This window comes from Anser brachyrhynchus (genome assembly GCF_964034855.1).
Source record: "Anser brachyrhynchus genome assembly, chromosome: 26".
In the NCBI taxonomy this organism is placed as follows: Eukaryota; Metazoa; Chordata; class Aves; order Anseriformes; family Anatidae; genus Anser; species Anser brachyrhynchus.
The window spans coordinates 2,304,251-2,324,578 of record NC_137719.1 but is presented as its reverse complement, the minus strand read 5'-3'; the positions used below and the strand labels follow the sequence as shown (position 1 = coordinate 2,324,578).

At 68.4% G+C, this 20,328-nt stretch overlaps 1 protein-coding gene and 2 long non-coding RNA genes across 3 annotated transcripts in view; 2 read left to right on the top strand and 1 right to left on the bottom strand.

The window, feature by feature from the left end:
• Positions 1 to 109: 109 nt before the first annotated feature.
• CAMK2B (calcium/calmodulin dependent protein kinase II beta) overlaps positions 110 to 20,328 on the bottom strand; it is a 27,248-nt gene continuing 7,029 nt past the window's right edge. The window contains 23 exon segments of the mRNA XM_080568185.1: positions 110 to 1,970; positions 2,868 to 2,962; positions 3,040 to 3,115; positions 6,050 to 6,098; positions 6,444 to 6,488; positions 8,180 to 8,251; positions 8,351 to 8,391; positions 10,619 to 10,693; positions 11,281 to 11,323; positions 11,771 to 11,830; positions 11,833 to 11,856; positions 11,959 to 12,009; positions 12,011 to 12,043; positions 12,046 to 12,084; positions 12,236 to 12,330; positions 13,033 to 13,116; positions 13,211 to 13,220; positions 13,222 to 13,314; positions 13,572 to 13,644; positions 15,555 to 15,620; positions 15,715 to 15,769; positions 16,246 to 16,305; positions 18,331 to 18,462. Coding sequence (XP_080424311.1) covers positions 1,738 to 1,970; positions 2,868 to 2,962; positions 3,040 to 3,115; positions 6,050 to 6,098; positions 6,444 to 6,488; positions 8,180 to 8,251; positions 8,351 to 8,391; positions 10,619 to 10,693; positions 11,281 to 11,323; positions 11,771 to 11,830; positions 11,833 to 11,856; positions 11,959 to 12,009; positions 12,011 to 12,043; positions 12,046 to 12,084; positions 12,236 to 12,330; positions 13,033 to 13,116; positions 13,211 to 13,220; positions 13,222 to 13,314; positions 13,572 to 13,644; positions 15,555 to 15,620; positions 15,715 to 15,769; positions 16,246 to 16,305; positions 18,331 to 18,462 — 1,604 coding nt within the window. The 3' untranslated portion in view covers positions 110 to 1,737.
• On the top strand, positions 2,000 to 2,856 carry LOC308182882. The gene is made up of 3 exons (XR_013942144.1): positions 2,000 to 2,091; positions 2,127 to 2,656; positions 2,708 to 2,856. It is a non-coding gene; the product is annotated as an uncharacterized lncRNA (long non-coding RNA).
• LOC308182881 lies at positions 5,351 to 5,813 on the top strand. The gene is made up of 2 exons (XR_013942143.1): positions 5,351 to 5,457; positions 5,511 to 5,813. It is a non-coding gene; the product is annotated as an uncharacterized lncRNA (long non-coding RNA).

The following is a 20,328-nucleotide window of genomic DNA, read 5'->3' as shown; positions in this document are numbered from 1 at the left end:
GGGCAGGATCGGGCCCGGGGGGGGGGGGGCACCACGTCTGGGGGTGCAGCAACACTCAGCCTTGTCTCTCCCCCCCCCCGGCGGGGGGGGGGTTGGCAGTTGTTTTTCCTCGTAATTTATTTGCAGTTTTTCCCGAGACAAAAACGAAATCAGAGTCATCTGTTAACACTTACAAGGCTCAGAAAGAAAAGACGAAGGGGGGGGGGGGGCAATATGCCGGGTGTGGGGGGGGAATAGAGAAAAGTTGGGTGGGGGGGGAACGGAAAAGAACGAGAGAAAAAGGGGAGGAGAGGGGAGAGAAATCTGGCAGCGCTCCACCAGCATTCAGGGACGGTAACAGCTCAGCTCAGCTCCTCGACAGACAGCGGGGTGCTCCCGCGCGCAGGGCATGCAGAAAGTAAAAAGCTGCCCCCCCCCCCCGCCCCCCCAACCCCCCCCCAGCCACAAACAGCCCCCAGCGACGGGAGTGCGAGGAGGGGACGCCTTGGGGGGGGGGGCAGAAATTTGGGGAGGGGGGGTTGGGGTGAAGCCCCCCCCTCCCCTCCCGTAGCGGTGAGCCCCCTCCCTGGGGGCGCGGGGCCGGGGTGCGGGGGGAGCAGCGCCCTTGGTGCTGGGGGGGGGGGGGGGGGGGCCGGGGGGGGCCGGCAGCCGGCGGAGCAGCCTGTGCCCCCTAAGAGACCCGCTCTCTTAGTCTAAAGTGCTTTCGACGCTGCCTCGGTGCTGGCTGGATCGCCCCCCAAGCCCCCCCCCCCTCCCCACCCCTTGGGCTGGGACCCCCCCACAAAAAAAATCCAAAAATTCCTCCCCCCATTCCTCCCCCCCCCCCCCCAAACCCCAGCACCCGGCTCTCCCCCCCCCCCCCCCGGGGGCTGCGGGAACAGCCCCGGCCCCACGCTTTGGGAAGGTGGGGGGGGATTTTTTTTTGGGGGGGGGGGGGGGGGGTTGAAGAGGGGGGGGCACCGGCTGCTCCCGCGGGAATTCAAAAATAAAGAGCTCTCTCTATGTACAGGGGCCCGGGGAGGGGGGGGGGGGGGGGGGGGGGGGAGCGAAAGCGGAGCCCAAAGAACGAACATCCACCACCAGCGACAGCGAAACTCCACGAGCACAGCCGGGGGGGCGAGGGGGGGGCGGGCAACCCCCCCCCCGGCCCGGCGCAGACGGGCTTCGGGGGGCAGAGGGGGAACGGGGTTGGGGGGGGGGGGGGTTCGGGGTCTCACTGCAGGCTCCGGCAGCCCCCCCCCCCAGCACGTCAGTCGGGGTCTGTGTGAGATGACAATTTAATTTTTGGAAATTATTTTTTTTTTCTATTCGTCGTTTTTGCTTTTTTTTTGTCTTTTTTTTTTTCTTTTCCTCCTTTTTCTGCAAACGCAGGCACTGGGAAGAATGGGGGGGGGGGGGGGGGGGCAGGCATGCGGACGCGTGCTCCGGGACTGCGGCCGCGTCTCCATCGGGCCGGACCCAGGCTGGGGGGGGGGTCTGAGGCTGAGAGGGGGGGTCTCAGGCTGGGGGGGGGTCTCAGGCTGGGGGGGGGGTCTCAGGCTGGGGGGCTTTCAGGCTGGGGGGGCGGTTTCAGGCTTGGGGGGGGTCTCAGGCTGAGGTCTGGGTTCTCAGGCTGAGGTTTGGGTTCTCAGGGTGATTGGTTTTTTTTTTTTTTCCTTTTTTTTTTTTTTTCCGGGGGGGGGGAGATTGGGGGGGGCCGGCGGCCTCATGGCCCCCCCCCCTCCGCCGCCCTCACCTTCACTGGAGGGGGGCGACGGGCGCCCCGGAGCCGTGGAAGTGGACGTTCTGCCACTTGCCCTCGCGGCGGTGCCAGACGCGCGTCTCCTCCGACTGGCTGGTGCGCGGGCGGCCCTGCGCGTCCAGGTACTGCGTGAGGCGGATGTAGGCGATGCAGGCGGCGTCCTCCCCGATGACGTGCACGTGGGGGTTCAGGATGGTCGTGTGGATCGGCTTGTTGTTCTTGGACAGCACTGCGGGCAGCCCGTCAGCGCGTGGGGGCGGGCAGGGGCAGGGGTACGGGCAGGGGTACGGGCAGGGGTGCAGGCAGGGGTATGAGGGCAGGTGGGGATATGGGCAGGGGTACGGGCAGGGGTGCAGGCAGGGGTAGGGGTACGGGTAGGGTAAAGGCAGGGGTACGGGCAGGGGTAGGGGCAGGGCAGACACCCAGGCAGGCAGGCACGGAGGAACACAGGCAGGGGGCAGGCAGGAGCACCAACAAGGACACAGGCAGGGGTGCGGGCAGGGATATCCACAAGGATCCGGGCAGGGCTACCAGGGCAGGGCTACCAACAAGGACCCGGGTAAGGCTGCAGGAGCAGTAGCAGCAAGGATGCGGGCAGGGATACAGGCAAGGGTGCAGGCAGGAGCACGGGCAGGGATGCGGGCAGGTGGCAAGCAGGCAGGGAGGAGCACGGGCAGGAATTCAGGCAGGGATCCGGGTAGGGACACCAGGAAGGACCCAGGCAGGGCGCAGGCAGGGCAGGCAGAAGGGACACGGGCAGGGGGTGGGCAGGGGGTGGGCAGGACGGGGGACACGGGGACGGGCAGGGAGAGGCAGGAGCAGGAAGGGACAGGGAAGGGACGAGCAGGGATGGGCAGGAGCGGGCAGGGATGGGCAGGGACAGGGAAGGGACAGGCAGGGACAGGGAAGGGACAGGCAGGAGCAGGGAAGGAACAGGCAGGAGCGGGCAGGGACAGGCAGGGCCAGGCAGGGCCGGGCAGGGACAGGGAAGGGACAGGCAGGAGCAGGGAAGGAACAGGCAGGAGCGGGCAGGGACAGGCAGGGCCAGGCAGGGCCGGGCAGGGACAGGGAAGGGACAGGCAGGAGCAGGCAGGAGCGGGCAGGGCCGGGCAGGCCGGGCACTCACAGTTCTCAAAGTAGAAGCGGTGGAAGTCCATGCCCTCCACCAGGTTGCCCAAGGCCTCGGGCTCGAAGGAGGTGAGCCCCGGGTCGCAGATCTTCCTGCAAGGCAGCGCGTGAGCCCCTGACCCCCCCCACCCCCAGGACCCCCTCAGACCCCCCGCCCGGCCCCCACTCACGCGTAGGCCTCGAAGTCCCCGTTGTTGACGGCCTCGATGAGCTGCTCCGTGATCTTGATGATCTCCTGCTTGCGGGCTGGGGGGGGGACACGGGGGGGTCACGGCCCCGAACCACAGCGGGGGTGCCCAGGGGACCCCGGGAGGAGGAGGAGGAGGAGGAGGAGGAAGGTGCCGAAGGAGCCAGGCTGGGGACAGACGGACACAGGGAGAGGGGCTGGGGACGGACACGAGCTGTGGGGCGGAGGGGTGGGACGTGGGGACACAGGGGACGTGGGGAGGGGACATGTCGGGGGGGGAGAGGGACACAGACCGTGGGGACAGAGCCACGGGGACATGGGGACAGGCACATGGCCCATGAGGACGGACACACGGACCGTGGGGCCAGACACGGGGACACAGGGACGACGCACAGGACATGGGGACAGACATGGGGACAGACGCAGGACACGGGGACGGACACTCAGGACGTGGGGACACACAGACACGTGGCTGATGGGGACACGGGGGACAGACGGACGGCCCCTGGGGACGGGCAGAGGGGACTCCACACGCCCTGGCCCCGGTGCCCTCGCCCCCACCTCCAGCAGCCGTCCCTCCCAGCACGTCCCAGTGCCTCCCAGTACCATCCAGTGCATTTCAACAGATCCCAGTTCCATGCAAGCGCATCACAACACAGCCCAGTGCCGTCCCATCGCACCCCAGTGTCACTCCAGTGCACTCTGATACGTCCCGGTGCATGCCAGTGCCATCCCGCCGCATTCCAGTGTGTCCCAGTGCATTCCAATACACCACAGATCCATCCTGGTGCAATCCCACTGCATTCCAGTAACATCCCAGTACAAACCAGTGCCATTCCAGTGCATCCCAGTGCCACTCCAGTACATCCCAGTGTGGCTCAGTGCATCCCAACACCAACACGCACACCAGTGCGTCCCAGTGGCGTTCCAGTGCATCCCAGTTCTATGACAATGCACTACACTGCCTTCCTATTGCATCCCAGTGCCTCCCAGTACCACGCTAGTGCATTCCAGCACAGCCCAGTTCCATCCTGTTGTATCCCCATCTGTCTCAAAGCATCCCAGTGCCACCCCAGCACATCCCAATGCATTCCCAGTGCCATCCTAGTGCACCCCAGTGTCCCTCAGTGCCATGCCAATGCATCTCAGTGCCACCCCAGCACACTCCAGTGTTTCCCAGTGCCCCCCAGTGCCACCCCAGTGCATACCAGTACAACCCCGTGCCATCCCAGTGCACCATAATGCAACCTGGTGCCACCCCAGAGCCATTCCAGTACAGCCCCAGTGGATCCTAAGGCCATGCCGAGGCACCCCCAGTTCCATCCCAGTGCCACCTTACTGCACACCAGTGAGCCTCAGGGCACCCAGTGCCAGGCTAGGCACCCCAGGCACATTACGGTCCCTCCCAGTGCCACCCCAATGCATCCAGTGCAGCCCAAAGCTGCCCCAGTGTCATCCCAGTGCCATGCCAGTGCATTCCAGCACAGTCCAGTTCCATCCCAGTTTGACCCAGCGCTATTCCAATGCATAACATTACACTCCAGTTTGTCCCAGTGCATCTCGGCACATTCAGCGCCATCCTGCTGTATCCCAGTGCCATTCCAGTGCATCCCAACACATCCCAGTTCCATTCCAGTGCACTGCAGTACCAGCCTACTGCTTCCCAGTGGGTCCCAGCACCCCCCAGTTCCACCCAGTGCATCCCAGTGCCATTTCCGTGCATGTCAAGTCGCCTCGGTGCCGTCCCACTGCATCCCCGAGTCATTCCAGTGCATCCCAGTGCCAACTTATTGCATCCCAGTGTGACACCGTGCATCTCAAAGCATTCCAGTGCCACTCCAGTATATTCCAGTACTGCTCCATGATACCCCAGGGCATGCCAGTTCATCCCAGTGCCATGCCACCATGTCCCAGTGCAGCCCAGCGTTAGCTCAATGTGTCCCAGTGCACTCCCATGCCATCCCAGTGCACCGTAACGCATTCTGGTGCCATCCCAGTGCATCCCAGTGCCATCCAATACACCCTAGGTCCATCCCAGTGTACCCCAGTGCATCCCAGTGCCATCACAATGCATCCTACGTCCATCCCAGTGCACCCTGGTACCATCCCAGTGCATCCCAGTGCATCCTGGCTCCATCCCAGTGCCATCCCAGTGCATCCCAGTGCCATTCCAACATATCCCAATGCATCCCAGCGCCATTCCAGTGCATCCTAGCGCATCCCAGTGCCATTCCAATGCATCCTAGTGCATCCCAGCTCCATCCCAGTGCATTCCAGTACCATTCCGATGCATCCCAGTGCCTCCTAGCGCCATTCCAATGTCATTCCAATGCACCCCAATGCATCCCAGCTCCATCCCAGTGCTTCCTAGCACCATCTCAGGGCATTCCAATGAATCCCAGTGCCTCCTAGTGCCATCCCAGTGCCATTCCAATGCACCCCAACGCATCCCAGCTCCATCCCAGTGCATCCCAGTGCCATTCCAATGCACACAGTGCCTCTTAGTGCCATCCCAGTGCTATTCCAATGCCCTCCAATGCATCCCAGTGCCATCCCAGTGCAACCCAGTGCCATTCCAATGCATCCCAGTGCCATCCTAGTGCCATTCCAATGCCTTCAAATGCATCCCAGTGCAACCCAATGCCATCCCAGTGCATCCCAGTGCCATTCCGATGCCCTCAAATGCATTCCAGTGCATCCCAATGCCATCCTAGTGCCATGCCAATACCCTCAAATGCATCCCAGTGCAACCCAATGCCATCCCAGTGCATCCCAGTGCCATTCCGATGCCCTCAAATGCATTCCAGTGCATCCCAGAGCCATCCCAGTGCATCCCAGTGCCATTCCAATGCCCTCCAATGCATCCCAGTGCCATCCCAGTGCATCCCAGTGCCATTCCAATGCCCTCCAATGCATCCCAGTGCCGTCCCAGTGCATCCCAGTGCCATCCCAGTGCCACCCAGCTCCACCCCCGCCCTCCGCGCCCCCGTCACCTTTCGTGTCCTCGTCCTCGATGGTGGTGTTGGTGCTGTCGGACGACTCCTGCCAGCGGGAGGGCGGCGGTGCAGAGGGAGAGACCGGGGGGGGGGGGGGCAGGAGAGGAGGGGGTGTCAGCACCCACCGGGGGAAGGGGGGGAGTCCGCACGCCCCGGCCGCAGGGTGCCGGCTCCACGGGCGACGCAGGGACACGGGGATCCCCCGCGCCCCGACCCCCCCCCCGGCCCCAGCCGCGAGCCCCCAGCGCGCCCGGCCCCGCGGAGATGGGAGATGCGCGGGGAGGATGGAGGCGGAAAGCGGAGAGAGAGAGAGAGAGAGAGAGAGAAAAAAAGGGGGAGGGGGATAAAATAAGGGGGGGGGGGTCACGGCCCCGGGGGGGGGCAGCAATACCTTAATGCCGTCCACTGGGTTATGAATTACGGTAGTTTGAGGCTCCTACAGGAGAAGGAAGAGAGACAGAGGAAGGCGAGGAGAGAGGGGAGAGGAGGCGAGGAGAGACCAGAGCACAGCAGTGGGAGGGGGGGAAATGTGGGGGGGGGGGGCACGCGGACGGGGGGCACAGACCCAGAGCAGGGTGGGGAGGGCGGGAGGGGGGAGAGAAGCAGAGTCGTTAGTCCAGCGCAAGCCCGATGGTTTAATTGGGAGAGAGCAGAGGGAGGCAGAGGAGGGGCGAGAGCCCAGTGGACCCCTGGGCGGGGGGGGATTTGGGGGCGGGGGGGGGGGGCCCCCTGCCCGCATCCTGCACCCACCGTGCCGGGCACACCGCGGGGGCGGCCCCGTGCCCGCATCCTGCCAGGGTGGTCGTGGTGGGCGCCCCCCAGGGCCGCATCCTGCACCCACCTGGTGAGCCGGGTCCTGGTGCCCGTCCCCCTGCCCGCGGCCGCATCCTGCACCTCAGCCGGGTCCTGGTGCACGTCCCTGTCCCCGGGGCCGCATCCTGCACCCACCTGGTGAGCCGGGTCCTGGTGCACGTCCCTGTACCTGCATCCTGCACCCAGCACCCTGGTCGGGTTGTGGTCCCCAGCCCTGTGCCCGCACCCTGCACTTCACCTGGGTCCTGGTGGCTGTCCCTGTCCCCAGGGCCGCATCCTGCACCTACCTGACGAGCTGGGTCCTGGTGCCCATCCCTGTGCCCGTGTCCACGTCCTGCGCCCGTTGCGCTGACCACAGCGGTGCCCATCCCCGTACCCGCATCCTGCACGTCACCGGCTGGGGCACGGTGCGCATCCCTGCGGCCGCATCCTGCTCCCACCTGGTGAGCTGGGTCCTGGTGCCCACATCCTGCACTGCACCTGGGTCCTGGTGCCGTCCCTGCACCCTACAGCCACCTGATGAGCCGGGTCCTGGTGCTGTCCCCGTCCCCCTCCCCATGCATTGCACCTGGGTCCCGGTGCCGATCCCAGTGCCCGCATCCTGCCCTTCACCACCTGGGGCACGGTGCACATCCCTGCGGCCGCATCCTGCACCCACCTGATGAGCTGGGTCCCAGCGGCCATCCCTGTCCCCGTGGCCGCATCCTGCACTGCACCTGGGTCCTGGGGCTGTCCCCATCCCCCTCCCCATGGCCACATCCTGCACCCACCGTCCCGGCAGGGTCCTGGTCCCCATCCCTATGGCCGCATCCTGCGCTGCACCTGGGTCCTGGTGCCGTCTCCATCCCCGTGGCCGCATCCTGCACCCACCTGATGAGCCGGGTCCTGGTGGCCATCCCCATCCCCATCCCCAGGGCTGCATCCTGCACTGCACCTGGGTCCTGGTGCCATCCCCACACCCTGCACCCACCTGATGAGCCAGGTCCTGGTGCTGCCCCGTCCCTGTCCCCAGGGCCGCATCCTGCACCCACCGTCCCGGCAGGGTCCTGGTGCTGTGCCCATCCCCGTGGCCGCATCCTGCACCCACCGTGCCGGCCGCATTGGCTGGAGGGTGGGGGGGGGGGGGGCCGCGAGGAAGGTCCCCCCCCGGCTGCCGGTGGTTCTGGGGACGCCCGGGACGAGCATGGCGATGGATGCGATGGGATGGTGGGATGGTGGGGGGGGGGGGGCGCGGGGGGGGCACGAAGGGGGCCCGGCTCCTCGTGGCCCCCCCCCCGGGGACACGGCAGGTGGGGGGGGGGGGGGGGCACCTACCAGCGCCGCCGGCGGGAGCGTCCCCTTGGGGCTGGTGACGCCGGTGCTGCCTTTGGTGCTGTTGGTCTGGGGCTGCGGGGGGAGAAATTTGGGGGGGGGGGGGCTCAGTGATGGTGTGGGAGAGGTCGTGCCCCCCCCCCCCCCGTGCCCCCCCCCCCAGCGTCCCCTCACCTTGACGCCGTCGGCTTTCTTGTTGAGCAGGCTCTTAGCTGCTGCGGGGGGGGGGGGGGGAAAGCAGAGCGTCAGCGGCGTGCCCCCACCCTGGGGACAGGGCCACCGTCCCCCCCCCCCCCGCCCGGCAGCGCCCCGGGGGGGGGCACCGGGGGGGGGGGGCGAAGCGGGGAGCCGGGGGTTGGCTTACCTTGGAGAAATGCAGAGAGGAAAGCGAGAGAGAGAGAGAGAGAAAGAGAGGGGGGGGGGGAAGGGGGGGGGCGAGAGAGAGAGAGAGAAAGGGGGGGGGATTTGGGGGGGGGGGGGGGGGAATGGGTTAAAAAAACGAGAAAAAGACCCAAAAAATCGTCTTGAGAGCAGGCGGCGCAGCCCCGGGACCCCGCAGGCGGGGGACGTGGTGGTGGCGTCTGTCACTCCTAGCCTGACCTCGGGGGGGGGCACGGGGGGGTGACAGAGGTGGCGCCGTGGGGGGGGCCGTGCTGGCAGGTCCCCCCCCCTCCGGTGCTGGCGTCCTCGGCATCGCTCCTCCAGGCCCGGTGGCACCGGAGGGGACCCCTTTGGGGCTGGGGGGGGTGACAAGGGCGGGGGGGCAGCCGGTGACGGCACCGGGACGGGCCTTTGGAAGGGGGGGGGGGACGGGGATGGGGGGAGGATTGGGGGGGGGGGGGGACACGGGGACACCCCCGTGACACAGCCGTGTCCCCACGGGTCCCCCGGGGGTCCGGGCCCTCCTCGGGAAGCGGGCTGGGGGCAGAGCTGGCTGCGGCGCTGAGAGGTCGGGGTCTAAACCAGAGCCATCGGGGGGGGGGGTCCCCATTCTGAGGGGGGGGCGGGGGGGGGGCTCGCCGTGGGGGGGGTTTAAGACCCGCCGAGTGTTTCGCGGCGCCACAAACACCGGCTGCAGCGCGCTGGAAGCCGTGCGGGGGCATGCGGCGGTGCAGACCCCCCCCCCTTGGGGCAATGACCCCCCCCCCATGCAGCAGTGACCCCCCCCATGCGGCAGTGACACCCCCATGCGGCAGTGCCCCCCCCCATGCAGCCATGCAGCCCCCCCCATGTGTGGGTGCAGCCCCCCCCATGCATTGGGTGCAGCCCCCCCCCCCCCCCGGCAGCGGGGTGATGCCGTGGGATGGAGCAGCAGTGATGGGGGGGGGGGGGGCACCTCCCCAAAAGGGGGGGGGGGCAGCCCCCAAATTCTCCCTGAGCCCCCCCCCCCTCCCACCATGGCCACGTGCTATCGTGGAGCCTGGCGGGGGGCTGGGTGCTGGGGGGGGGGGGGTGTTATGGGGGGGGGCACAGGTACCAGGGGTCCTGGGTGCCATGGGGGGGGGGGTCCTGGGTGCCCCGGGGGTCCCATGTACCGTGAGGGGTCCCTGGTACCAGAGGGGTCCTGGGTGGGATGGGGGTGCCATGGGGGTCCTGGGGGGTCCCAAGTACCATGGGGGGGGGGTCCCAGGTGCCACAGGGGTCCCATTTACTATTGGGGTCCCAGGAGCCATGGGGGTCCCGGGTACTATGGGGGTCCTGGGTGGGACTGGGGTACCATGGGGGTCCTGGGGGGTCCCAGGAGCCATGGGGTTCCCATGTACTATGGGGTCCTGGGTGGCATGGCAGTCTCAGGTACCATGGGGGTCCTGGGGGGGGGTCCCAGGTGCCACGGGGGGTCCCATTTACTATTGGGGTCCCAGGTACTATGGGGGTCCCACGTGCCATGGGGGTCCCATGTACTGTGGGGTCCTGGGTGGGACGGGGGTCCCGGGGGACCTGCGGGGGGGGGTTGTCCCAGGTACCACGGGGGTCCCGTGTGCCATGGGGGGTCCCAGGTGACACAGGGGTCCCATGTACTACGGGGGTCCCAAGTGCCATGGGGGGGGGGCCCCATTTACTACTGGGGTCCCAGGTACCGCAGGGGTCCCGGGTGCCATGGGGGGGTCCCCATGGGGCCAAGCACCCCGAAATGGCCCCCAGGGCTGGGTTGGGGTGGGGGGACGGGGACATGACAAAAGCACTGCGGTGTTGGGGAGGGGGCGCCGGGTGCCAGCAGCGGTGACATTTCCCAGCCCCGGGGGGGGGGCGCAGGAAAGGCCGGCGGGGGGGGGGGGGGGCACAGGCTTGTTGGGGGGGGGGGGCCATGCGTGCGCTCCCATTTCCGAGGAGGGGACCCGAGACCCAGCGGGGTGGAGGAAGAGGAAGAGGACGGGGACCAGAGGCAAGCGGGCGGGGGCGTTTTAAAGGGGGGGGGGGGGCGTCGGGCGGGGGGGGGTCTACCTTGTTCCACCAACCCCAGGGGGGCACCGGAGGCGGCTGCGGACATTGTAGGAGGCGCGGTGGTCTGTCTGCCCACTGCGGGCAGGGACGGGCAGGGGCAGGCAGGAGAGAGAGAGGAGAGAAAGGAAGCGACAGCCCGTTAGCGTGGGGGGGGGCGGCGGGGGGGGGGCGGGCGGGATGGGGGGGGGTGGTCCCGGACACCCCCCCCCCCCTCACCACCGCCGCCGCCGCCACCGCGGCCGGGCACCACCTGCGCCGTCGGAGGCGAGGGAGCGGAGAGGGGCCGGGGGGAGCCCCCCCGATTTCGGTTTGGGCAGTGGAGGTGGGGGGGGGACACACGGATGCTGTGTGCCCCCCCACCCCACCCCAAAAAGCGCCCGTCAGCTCGTGTCCCCCCCCCCCCCAGACACACGCACACACACACAACCTCCCCCCGGTCGCGGGCAGCGGCGCCGTCCTCGCCGAGGTGGGAAAATGGGGAGGGGGGGTTCGAGGTGGGGGGGGGGAGAAAGAGAGAAAAAGAGCGACAGAGAGAGGGTGGGGGCGGCGAGGCCCGGGCGCCGGAGCCGGCAGCGCCTGGGGGGGGGGGCGCAGGATGCGGCCCCCGGAGCTCGGCTGCGGGCGGAGGCGTCCTGGGGCCGGCGGCAGGAGCCGGGGCTCACCTGAGAAGTTCCTGGTGGCCAGCATGGTGGTCAGGATGGCGCCCTGCAACGGCACCCGCGTCACCGCGCGGCAGGGGGGCACCGCCACTCGGCCGGGGGGCACCCCGTGACACGGCTGGGGCACTGGGACGTGGGTGGGGGGCACTGGGACGTGGCTGGGGGCACTGGGATATGGGTGGGGGCTCTGGGACATGGCTGGGGGCATGGGGACGTGGCTGGGGGGCACTGGGATGTGGGTGGGGGCACTGGGACGTGGGTGGGGGGCTCTGGGATGTGGCTGGGGGGCACTGGGATATGGGTGGGGGGCACTGGGATATGGGTGGGGGGCTCTGTGACACGGCTGGGGGGCACTGCAACACGTGGCAAAGCACCGGGCACGGGCAGGACGGGACCGGGGGACACGGCAGGGCACCGGGACGTGGCCAGGGGACACGAGAGGACACCACGACACGGCCGGGACACGGCCACCCCCCACCCCCCCCCGGCTCACCTTGAGCTTCCTCCGGGCGTTGAACTTCTTCAGGCACTCCACCGTCTCCTGCCTGTGCATTCATGGGAGGCCACGGTGGAGCGTTGCTGCGGGGGACGGGGGGGTCAGGACGAGCCGGCGGCGGCCCTCGGGGCAGGGCGGCCAGAAAAATGGGGGGGGTCGGGGTGTGGGGGGGAGGCAGCACTTACGCAGACCCACGGGTGCTTGAGGGCTTCGTGGGCTGTGATGCGCTTGGCGGGGGTTGATGGTGAGCATCTGGTTGATGAGGTTTTTTCGCTTCGGGGGGTGACCGTGTCCCACTCGGGCGAGGGGAACTGGGGGGAGACGGGGCGGGGGCAGAGGGCGGGCTGCGTCCCTTCGCCCCCCCCTGCGTGTCCCCGGGGACGCGGCCCAAAGCTCCCTCCCTGGCCGCCCGGTGACGGCGCCGCCCCTCATTAGGTTCCAGGGTTAACGGGCCGGACTTACGTCGTAGGCGCCGGCCTTGATCTGTTGGTAGAGTTTGTGCTGGTCCTCGTCCCAGAAGGGCGGGTAGCCCACCAGCAGGATGTACAGGATGACGCCTGGGCGGGGGGGCGCGGGTCAGGGCGCTCCGCGGGGCCCCACGGTGCCCCAAACCTCCCCGGTGCGTCCGGGGGGGCCCAACCGAGCGGGGCCGCGCAGCCCGGGGTGGGCCCAGGGTGGGGAGTGGGGTGGGATGGGAGAGGAACGGATGGGACCAGTATGGGGACTGGGAGATGAACGGATGGGACCAGTATGGGGAGTGGGATGGGACTGGGAGAGGAACGGACGGGGACCAGTATGGGGACTGGGAGAGAAATAGGGATGGGACCAGTACAGGGACTGGGAGAGGAAAGGATGGGACCAGTATGGGAACTGGGATGGGACTGGGAGAAGAATTGGGATGGGACCAGTATGGGGACTGGGAAAGGAATGGATGGGACCAGTATGGGGACTGGGAGAGGAAAGGGGATGGGACCGGTATAGGGACTGGGAGAGGAACAGGGATGGGACCAGTATCCTATGAGAGGAATGGATGGGACCAGTACGGGGACCAGTATGGGGACTGGGAGAGGCCAGAGCAGGGACGGGACGCAGGCAGAGGCCGGACAGGACGGAGGGAATGGGGCCGGGGTCAGGATGTGGGAACGGGGACGGAGACGGACGGGGACGAGATGGGGGGGGCCGGGGCCAGGCCGGGGGGGGCTCAGGGCCAGGCTGGGGGGGCTCAGGGCCAGGCCGGGGGGGCTCAGGACCCCTCTTACCGCAGGCCCAGATGTCCACGGGTTTGCCGTAGGCCTCCTTGCGCAGGACCTCGGGGGACAGGTAGCCGGGCGTGCCGGCGAAGCCTGGCGGGAGAGGGGCAGGGGCTGAGCGTGGCTGGGGGGGGGGCCGGGGGGGGGCCCGTGGGGGGCCGTGCGGGGCGGGGGGGCTCCCACTCACCGAACCAGGCCCTGCTGGTCGCCCTGCACCTCGATGGCGAGGCCGAAGTCGGCCAGCTTCACGGCCGCCCCCTTGCACTTGCTGGCCAGGAGCAGGTTCTCCGGCTGCGGGCGGGGGGGGGGGGGCATTATAGAGGGGGGGGGCACGCGCACACGTGAGGCAGCCCCACATCACCCCCGCAGCCCCCCCCCACCCCATAAGCAGCACCCCCAGGAAGGTGAAGGGTGCGGGGGGGGGGCGCATGCTGGCTGCCCCCCCGCCCCCCCCCCAAATTGGGACCCCCCCCCCCCAGCAGCCGGAGGGCCCCCAGAGACCCCCGGGGGGGGCAGACGGACGCGGTGGGGGGGGGGGGGGCGCTCACCTTGAGGTCCCTGTGGACGACCCCCATCTGGTGGCAGTGCAGGACGGCCTCCAGGATCTGCTGGATGCAGTGGCTGCGTGCAAACACCCCCGCGGGTCAGGGGGCGCCGTGCCCCCCCCCCGGCGGCTGCTCCGGCGCCCGACCCCCGGCCGTGGGTGTTTTATTGGGGGGGGGGGGGCACCCAAAGCGGGACCCCCCCCCCATAGACACACGCCCCACCCTAAGCCCATGGGTGCTCCCCGCTGCACCCTGCGCGGGGTGGGGGGCGCCGGGGGTGCTGGGTGGGACCCCCTCCCCCCCAAATTCCCCCCCCCCTCAAAATTCCAAGGGCTGCCCCCCCCCCAGACAGGGACTGACAGGGGTGCGGGGGGGGGATGAGACGAGACAAGAGAGGGGAGGAGCGGGAGATGAGAGGCTGAAATGGGGGTGAACGGGGACCCCCGCCCCAGGGGGGGGCTTGGGGGGGGGGTGACATCCCCAAAGTGGGGGGGGGGGGGGGGCAAAAAAAGTGAGGAGGAGGAGGAGAAGGAGGAAGGGGGGGGAGTAGAAAAAGGAGGGGGAAGCCCCCAAGCGGGGGGGGGGGGGGGGGCGGCGAGGGGGAGCGCGAGGCTCTGGCGGGCGCTGGGCGGGGGGCACGGCCCCCCCCGGGCCCCCCCCCCCCCCCCAGTTATACTGACCTGCAGCTGCCTGGGCACAAAGGCAAAGTGATGGGTGTGAGAAACGCGTGCTAATAGCTCATGGACACAGTGACTGCAAAACAAAACGGGGGGCGGCGGGCGGGGGGACGGGGCGGGGGGGGTGGGGGGGGGGTATGGGGCGGGGGGTATGGGGCGGGGGGGTACGGGGCAGGGGAGGGAGTGGGAGGATGGGTTATAGGGTGTGGGGCAGGGTATAGGGTATGGGAAAGGTTATGGGGTATGGGACGGGTTATAGGGGATGGGATGGGTTATGGGGTATAGGATGGGTTATGGGGTATGGATGGGTTATGGGGTATGGGATGGGTTATTATGGGGTATAGAACGGGTTAGGAAGCAGGAGAACAGGTTACAGGGTATGGGATGGGTTATAGGGGATGGGATGGGTTAGGAAGCAGGAGAGCAGGTTATAGGATATGGGACAGGTTATGGGGTACGGGAAAGGTTATGGGGTATAGGATGGGTTATAGGGTATGGGATGGGGTTATAGGGTATAGAACAGGTTAGGAAGCAGGAGAGCAGGTTATAGGGTATGTGGCGGGTTATGGGTTATGTGATAGTTTAGAGGATATGGGGCAGGTAATGAGGTATGGGGCAGGTTATGGGACAGGAGGGGCGGTTGGGGTATGGGGTAGGTTAGGAAGCAGGAGGGGAGGTTATAGGGCAGGGGGCAGGTTATGGGGCAGGAGGGGGGGGGGTTAGGGGGTATTGGGGCAGATTGGGGGGGGGGGGCAGGGGGCAAGGAGGCAAAACACAGGGAACAGGGTGCCGGGGGTGGGGGGACAGCGAGCGAGGGGTAGCGGTGGGACAGACGGACACACGGACGGACACACGGACACGCACAGAGCCCGAGCGACGCGTGATGGGAGACAGAGGGGGGGTGGGGGGGGGATGGGATGGGGGGGGGGACATGGGGGGGGCACGGGGAGGGGGTACGGGGTTTTGGGGGGGGAGATGGGGGGGAACGAGAGAGGGGGAGAAACAATGTTGTGAAAGCCCAGAGACCACGGGGACGGGCACACGGCGGGCACACAGGGCGCTGGGGCACGGCACCGGCACGGGGGGGGGCCCCGGGGGGGGGGGGACACGGTGGGGGGGGGAAAGGGGGGGGGGCGGCGGGAACCCAGAAGCAGAATGGAGCCGGGGTTGGGGGGGGGTTATGGGGAATTGGGGGGGGGGAATCATAGGAACTGCCCCCCCCCCCAAAAGAATGGGGTCATCCCCCCCCCTGCTGGAGCTGCCCCCCCCCCGCAGCGCCCGGGGGGGCCGGGGGGGCGCGGGGGCTCACCTGGCGTCCGCCTCGCTGTAGTACTCCCGGGCCACGATGTCCTCGAAGAGCTCCCCGCCGGTCACCCTGCAAGGCAGCGCCGTCACCCCGCGCCCCCTGGGGACACCCCCTGGGGACACCCCCTCGGGGACACCCCCCCCCTTGGGGACCCCGCACTCACAGGTCGAAGACGAGGTAGTGGAAGCCCTCCTCCGAGATGCTGTCGTGGAGCCGCACTGCGGGGACAGGGACGCGCTGAGGGTGGCCCCAGGTGGCACCCAGGGTCACCCCCCCCCCCCCCAGGTGGCACCGGGGTGACCCCCAGCACCCCCCCAGGTGCCACCCGGCAGGACCTCAGATGTCCCCAGGTGCCACCCAGCGCACCCCCAGGTGCCACCCGGTGCATCCCCAGGTGCCACCCAAAGTCCCCAGGTGTCCCAAGGGGTCCCCCAAATGTCCCCCCGGCACCCCCCAGGTGCCACCCGCTGTGTCTCCAGGTGCCACCCGGCAGGACCTCAGATGTCCCCAGGTGCCCACCCAACACCCCCAGGTGTCCCCGGGTGTCCCCCAGCACCCCCCCGGGTGCCACCCGCTGCGTCCCCCCGGTGCCGCCCAGCAGGACCGGGCTGTCCCCAGGTGTCCCCAGGTGCCACCCAACGTCCCCAGGTGCCACCCAACGTCCCCAGGTGCCACCCCCGCCGTCCCCGCTCACCGATGTTGGAGTGCTTCAGCAGACGGCAGATGCGCGCCTCCCGCTCCAGCTTCTGGTGGTCTGGGGACAGGGGGGCTCAGGGTGGGGGCACGGACGGGTCCCCGTCCCCGTCCTGTCCCTGTCCCCTTCCCTGTCCCCGGCCCCGTGCTGTCCCTGTCCCCATCCCCGTCCCCCGTCCCGTTCCCGTCCCATCCAGGTCCCCGCTCCAGCCTCAGGGACCCCCACGTTCCCGACCCGCTCCCTGCAGGTGGCTCTGGCTGTGCACACGCGTGTGCACGCGGTGGATTTACACAGCTGCTCCTCTGCACTCGTGCGCACGCGTGGGCAGCACGTGTGTGTGGCTGCACACGCGTGTGTGGTTGTGCACCCGTGGGGGCTGTGCACACATGGGGGGTACACACACACACACACACACCCATGTGCACGCATGGCTGTGCGTGGGTGCGTGTAGTGGGTCACGCGTGTGCTGGTGCATGCGTGTGTGGTTGTGCACGTGTGTGCGGGCACCTGCGTGTGCGGCTGTGCTGGCATGTGAGGGTATCCGTGTGTGTGCACAACTGCACCTGGGTGTGCACACGTGTGTGCAGCTGTACCTGGGTGTGCACAACTGCACCCGCACGTGCACAACTGTAACACTGTGTGCACAACTGCACCGGTGTGTGCACAACTGCACCCGTGTGTGCACAACTGTACCGGTGTGTGCACAACTGCACTGGTGTGTGCACAACTGTTCTGGTGCATGCACAACTGTACCTGGGTGTGCACAACTGCACTGGTGTGTGCACAACTGTACCACTGTGTGCACAACTGTTCTGGTGTGTGCACAACTGTACCGGTGTGTGCACAACTGCACCCGTGTGTGCACAACTGTACCCATGTGCACATCTGTGCAAAACTCTACCTGTGTGTACATGTGTGTGCAGCTGTACCCACGAGTGTGCCCACACGTGAGGCTGTGTCCACACGTGTGTGTCTGCCGTGGGTGTGCCCCCGCTCACACACCTGCACAGTCACATACAGCCACGATCCCCCCGCCCTTTGCACGCACACAGCTGTGCACACGTGAACACGCCGCTCACACCTGTGCACGCACACACTGCCTGCCCACCTGTGCACACCACACGCGTGCAAGCGTGCCCACTCCCCCTGTGCTCAGTACAACCGTGCCTGCTCACACCTGCATGCATGCACACACGTGCACACCCATGCACGCTCCTCATGCCTGTACACACACACACACACACACACACACACACACCCCCGTGCAGTGCTCAGGGGCACGCACACGCCTGTGCTCACAGCCCCAACACTGCACACACGTGCCCGCGCACGCAGCACACGCCCCAGCGGTGCACATCGCACGCACGTCACTGATGTGCACACACGTGTCCTGCTCACACCTGCGCACACACAACCTGCTCACGTGTGCATGCACACGCACCCAGGCACAGACCGCGTGCACACGCACACACCTGTGCCCACATACTTGCATACACACACACGTGCACACATACTTGTACATACGTGTGCACGTACACACTGCTTGCACACTTACTTGTACACACACGGCTTGCACGCATCATTACCTGCACACACACCTGCACACGCACACTTGCCCTCCCCCGTGCACACACACTGCTCACACACACACTGCTCACACACACACTGCTCACACACACACACGCACCACTGCCCATGCACACCCCTGCACACTCTTGCACACCCATGCACGCACACACTTGCACACCTGCACACACACACACACGCACTTGCACGCACACCCCCTGCGCACACACACGCACACCCGTGCATACACACGCACACACACCCCCCACAAACGCACCCCCCCCGCCACTTGCACACTTACACACTTACACACACGACCCCCCCCTCGCCCCCCCCCCCCCCCCCCCCCATTCCCCATGGGGCAGCGGCTGGGGGGGGGGGCACAGCGAGGGTCCGGCCCCAGCCCCACAGAGCCCCCCCTGCCCACAGGCCGCTCCCTGTCCTGGGGGGGGGGAGGGCAGGGGGTCCCTGGGGGGGCTTGGGGGGGGTCCGGGGGGGGGCATGGGGGGGGTCCCCTACCTCTGGCCGAGAGCTTCTTGGTGTTGATGATCTTGGCGGCGTACTCATGGCCGGTGCAGAGCTTGACGCAGCGCCGGACCACCGAGAAAGCCCCCCTGGGGACAGGGACGGGGAGGGGACGGGGGGGGTCGGCTCGGTGCCCCCCCCCCACCCCCAGCACAGGCCCCCCCCCCCCCCAACACCCCCCTCCCCGTGACTCAGCACCCGCGGCCGTGACTCAGCGCCGGGGCGAGCCCCGAACGCCCCCCGCCCGGGTTATATTGGGGGGGGGGGGTTGATGGGGGGTGGGGGGTTGGCTTTGGGGGGGGGGGGGGCGCTGACACCGGGTGGCACCGCGGGGGGGGGGCGTGGGAAGGATCCGGCACCCGCAGCCGGTTGCCATGGGGGACGGCGGGTGGCCCGGATGGCGGCGGCGGGCACGGGGCCCGGCTGCGGGCACGGCGGGGGGGGGGGGGGGGAACGGGGGGCACCCCCCGGGGGGGGGCTGCGCCCACCGGGGCAGTGGGGCCGTCCCCGAGGGCCCCCCCCCCAAAAAACATACGTGTGCCCCCCCCCCCGGTGTCCCAGATTGTCCCCTGCCTGTCTGCGGGGGGGCACCGGGACCCCCCCCCCAAGGCTCTGCTGCTCCCCCCCCCCCCAAAAAAAAAAAACATTTTGGGGGCTCGGGGCAGCTCGTGGGGTCACAGCCCCCCCCCCCTCGTGGGGCACGGACCCCCCCCCTTCCCCCCCCCCGCGATGGGTTGGGACTTGGGGGGGATCGCTCGAAGCCGGGGGGGGGCCCCGCCGTGTGCCCCCCCCCCCCGTGTGGCCCCCGGGGACAGGGGAGGTGTCGGTGCCCCCCCCCCCCGTGCCTCAGTTTTCCCCGGGGGGGGCACGGCAGAGGTCCCCGACTCTCGGCGGGGGGGGGACACGCGGTGATGGCGGGTGACGGGGGGGGGGGGGGGGGGGCGCGTTGCCACGGCAACCAGGAGAGGATGCTGGATCTGGGGGAGGGCGAGGTGCTGCGACCCCCCCTCCGGTGCCCCCCCCCCCCCCCAAAAAATAAACCCTTCTTCAGCTGCTGCCCCATGGGGGGGGGCTTGGCTGGGGGGGGGGGGCTGGATGGACTGGGGGGGGGCCGGTGGGGTTGGGGTCTGCATGGAGCGGGGGGGGCCGGGGGCGTTATGTAAGGCCCGCGGGGGAGGATGGGGGGGGGTCGGGCTGGGGGGGGGCGATATGGGGGGGGTGAGGGGGGGGCTGCAGGATGGGGGGGGCTCAGCCTGGAGGGGCTCAGGGATGGGGGATGAGGCGATAGGGACGGGGGGTATGGGGGGGGGGGAGGTACGGCGGGGGGGGGGCGTAATGATGGGGAGGAGTATAGGGATGGGGGGGCTGTAGGGATGGGGGGGGCTGTAGGGACCGGGGAATATAGGGATGGGGGGGGTATAGGGATGGGGGGGGGCTGTAGGGATGTGGGGTGCGTAGGGACAGCTGGCTATAGGGAAAGGAACTATAGGGACGGGGGGGGGCATAGGGATGGGGGGGCATAGGGACAGGTGGCTTATAGGGACTGGGGGGTATAGGAGTGGGGGGTATAGGGGTGGGGGGGTTGTAGGGACCAGGGGCTGTAGGGACTGGGAGATATAGGGGTGGGGGGGCTGTAGGGGTTGGGGGGCCGTAGGGACAGGTGGCTATAGGGGACTGGGGGTTATAGGGACCGGGGGTATAGGGATGGGGGCGCTATAGGGATGGGGGGGTATATGGGACAGGGGGGGCTATAGGGATGGGGGGGATGGGGATGGGGGGTGCTATAGGGGCGGTGGGGGCAATAGGGATGAGGGGAGCTATAGGGATGGGGGGCTATAGGGACCGGGGGGGTTATAAGGGACTGGGGGGGTCTGCAGGGTTTGGGAGGTCTGTGGGGGAGCGCGCTGGCTGCAAGGATCTAGCGAGGCGGGGGGGCTGCAAGGATGGGGGGGGCTGCAAGGATGGGGGGGGGCTATAGGAACCAGAAGGGAT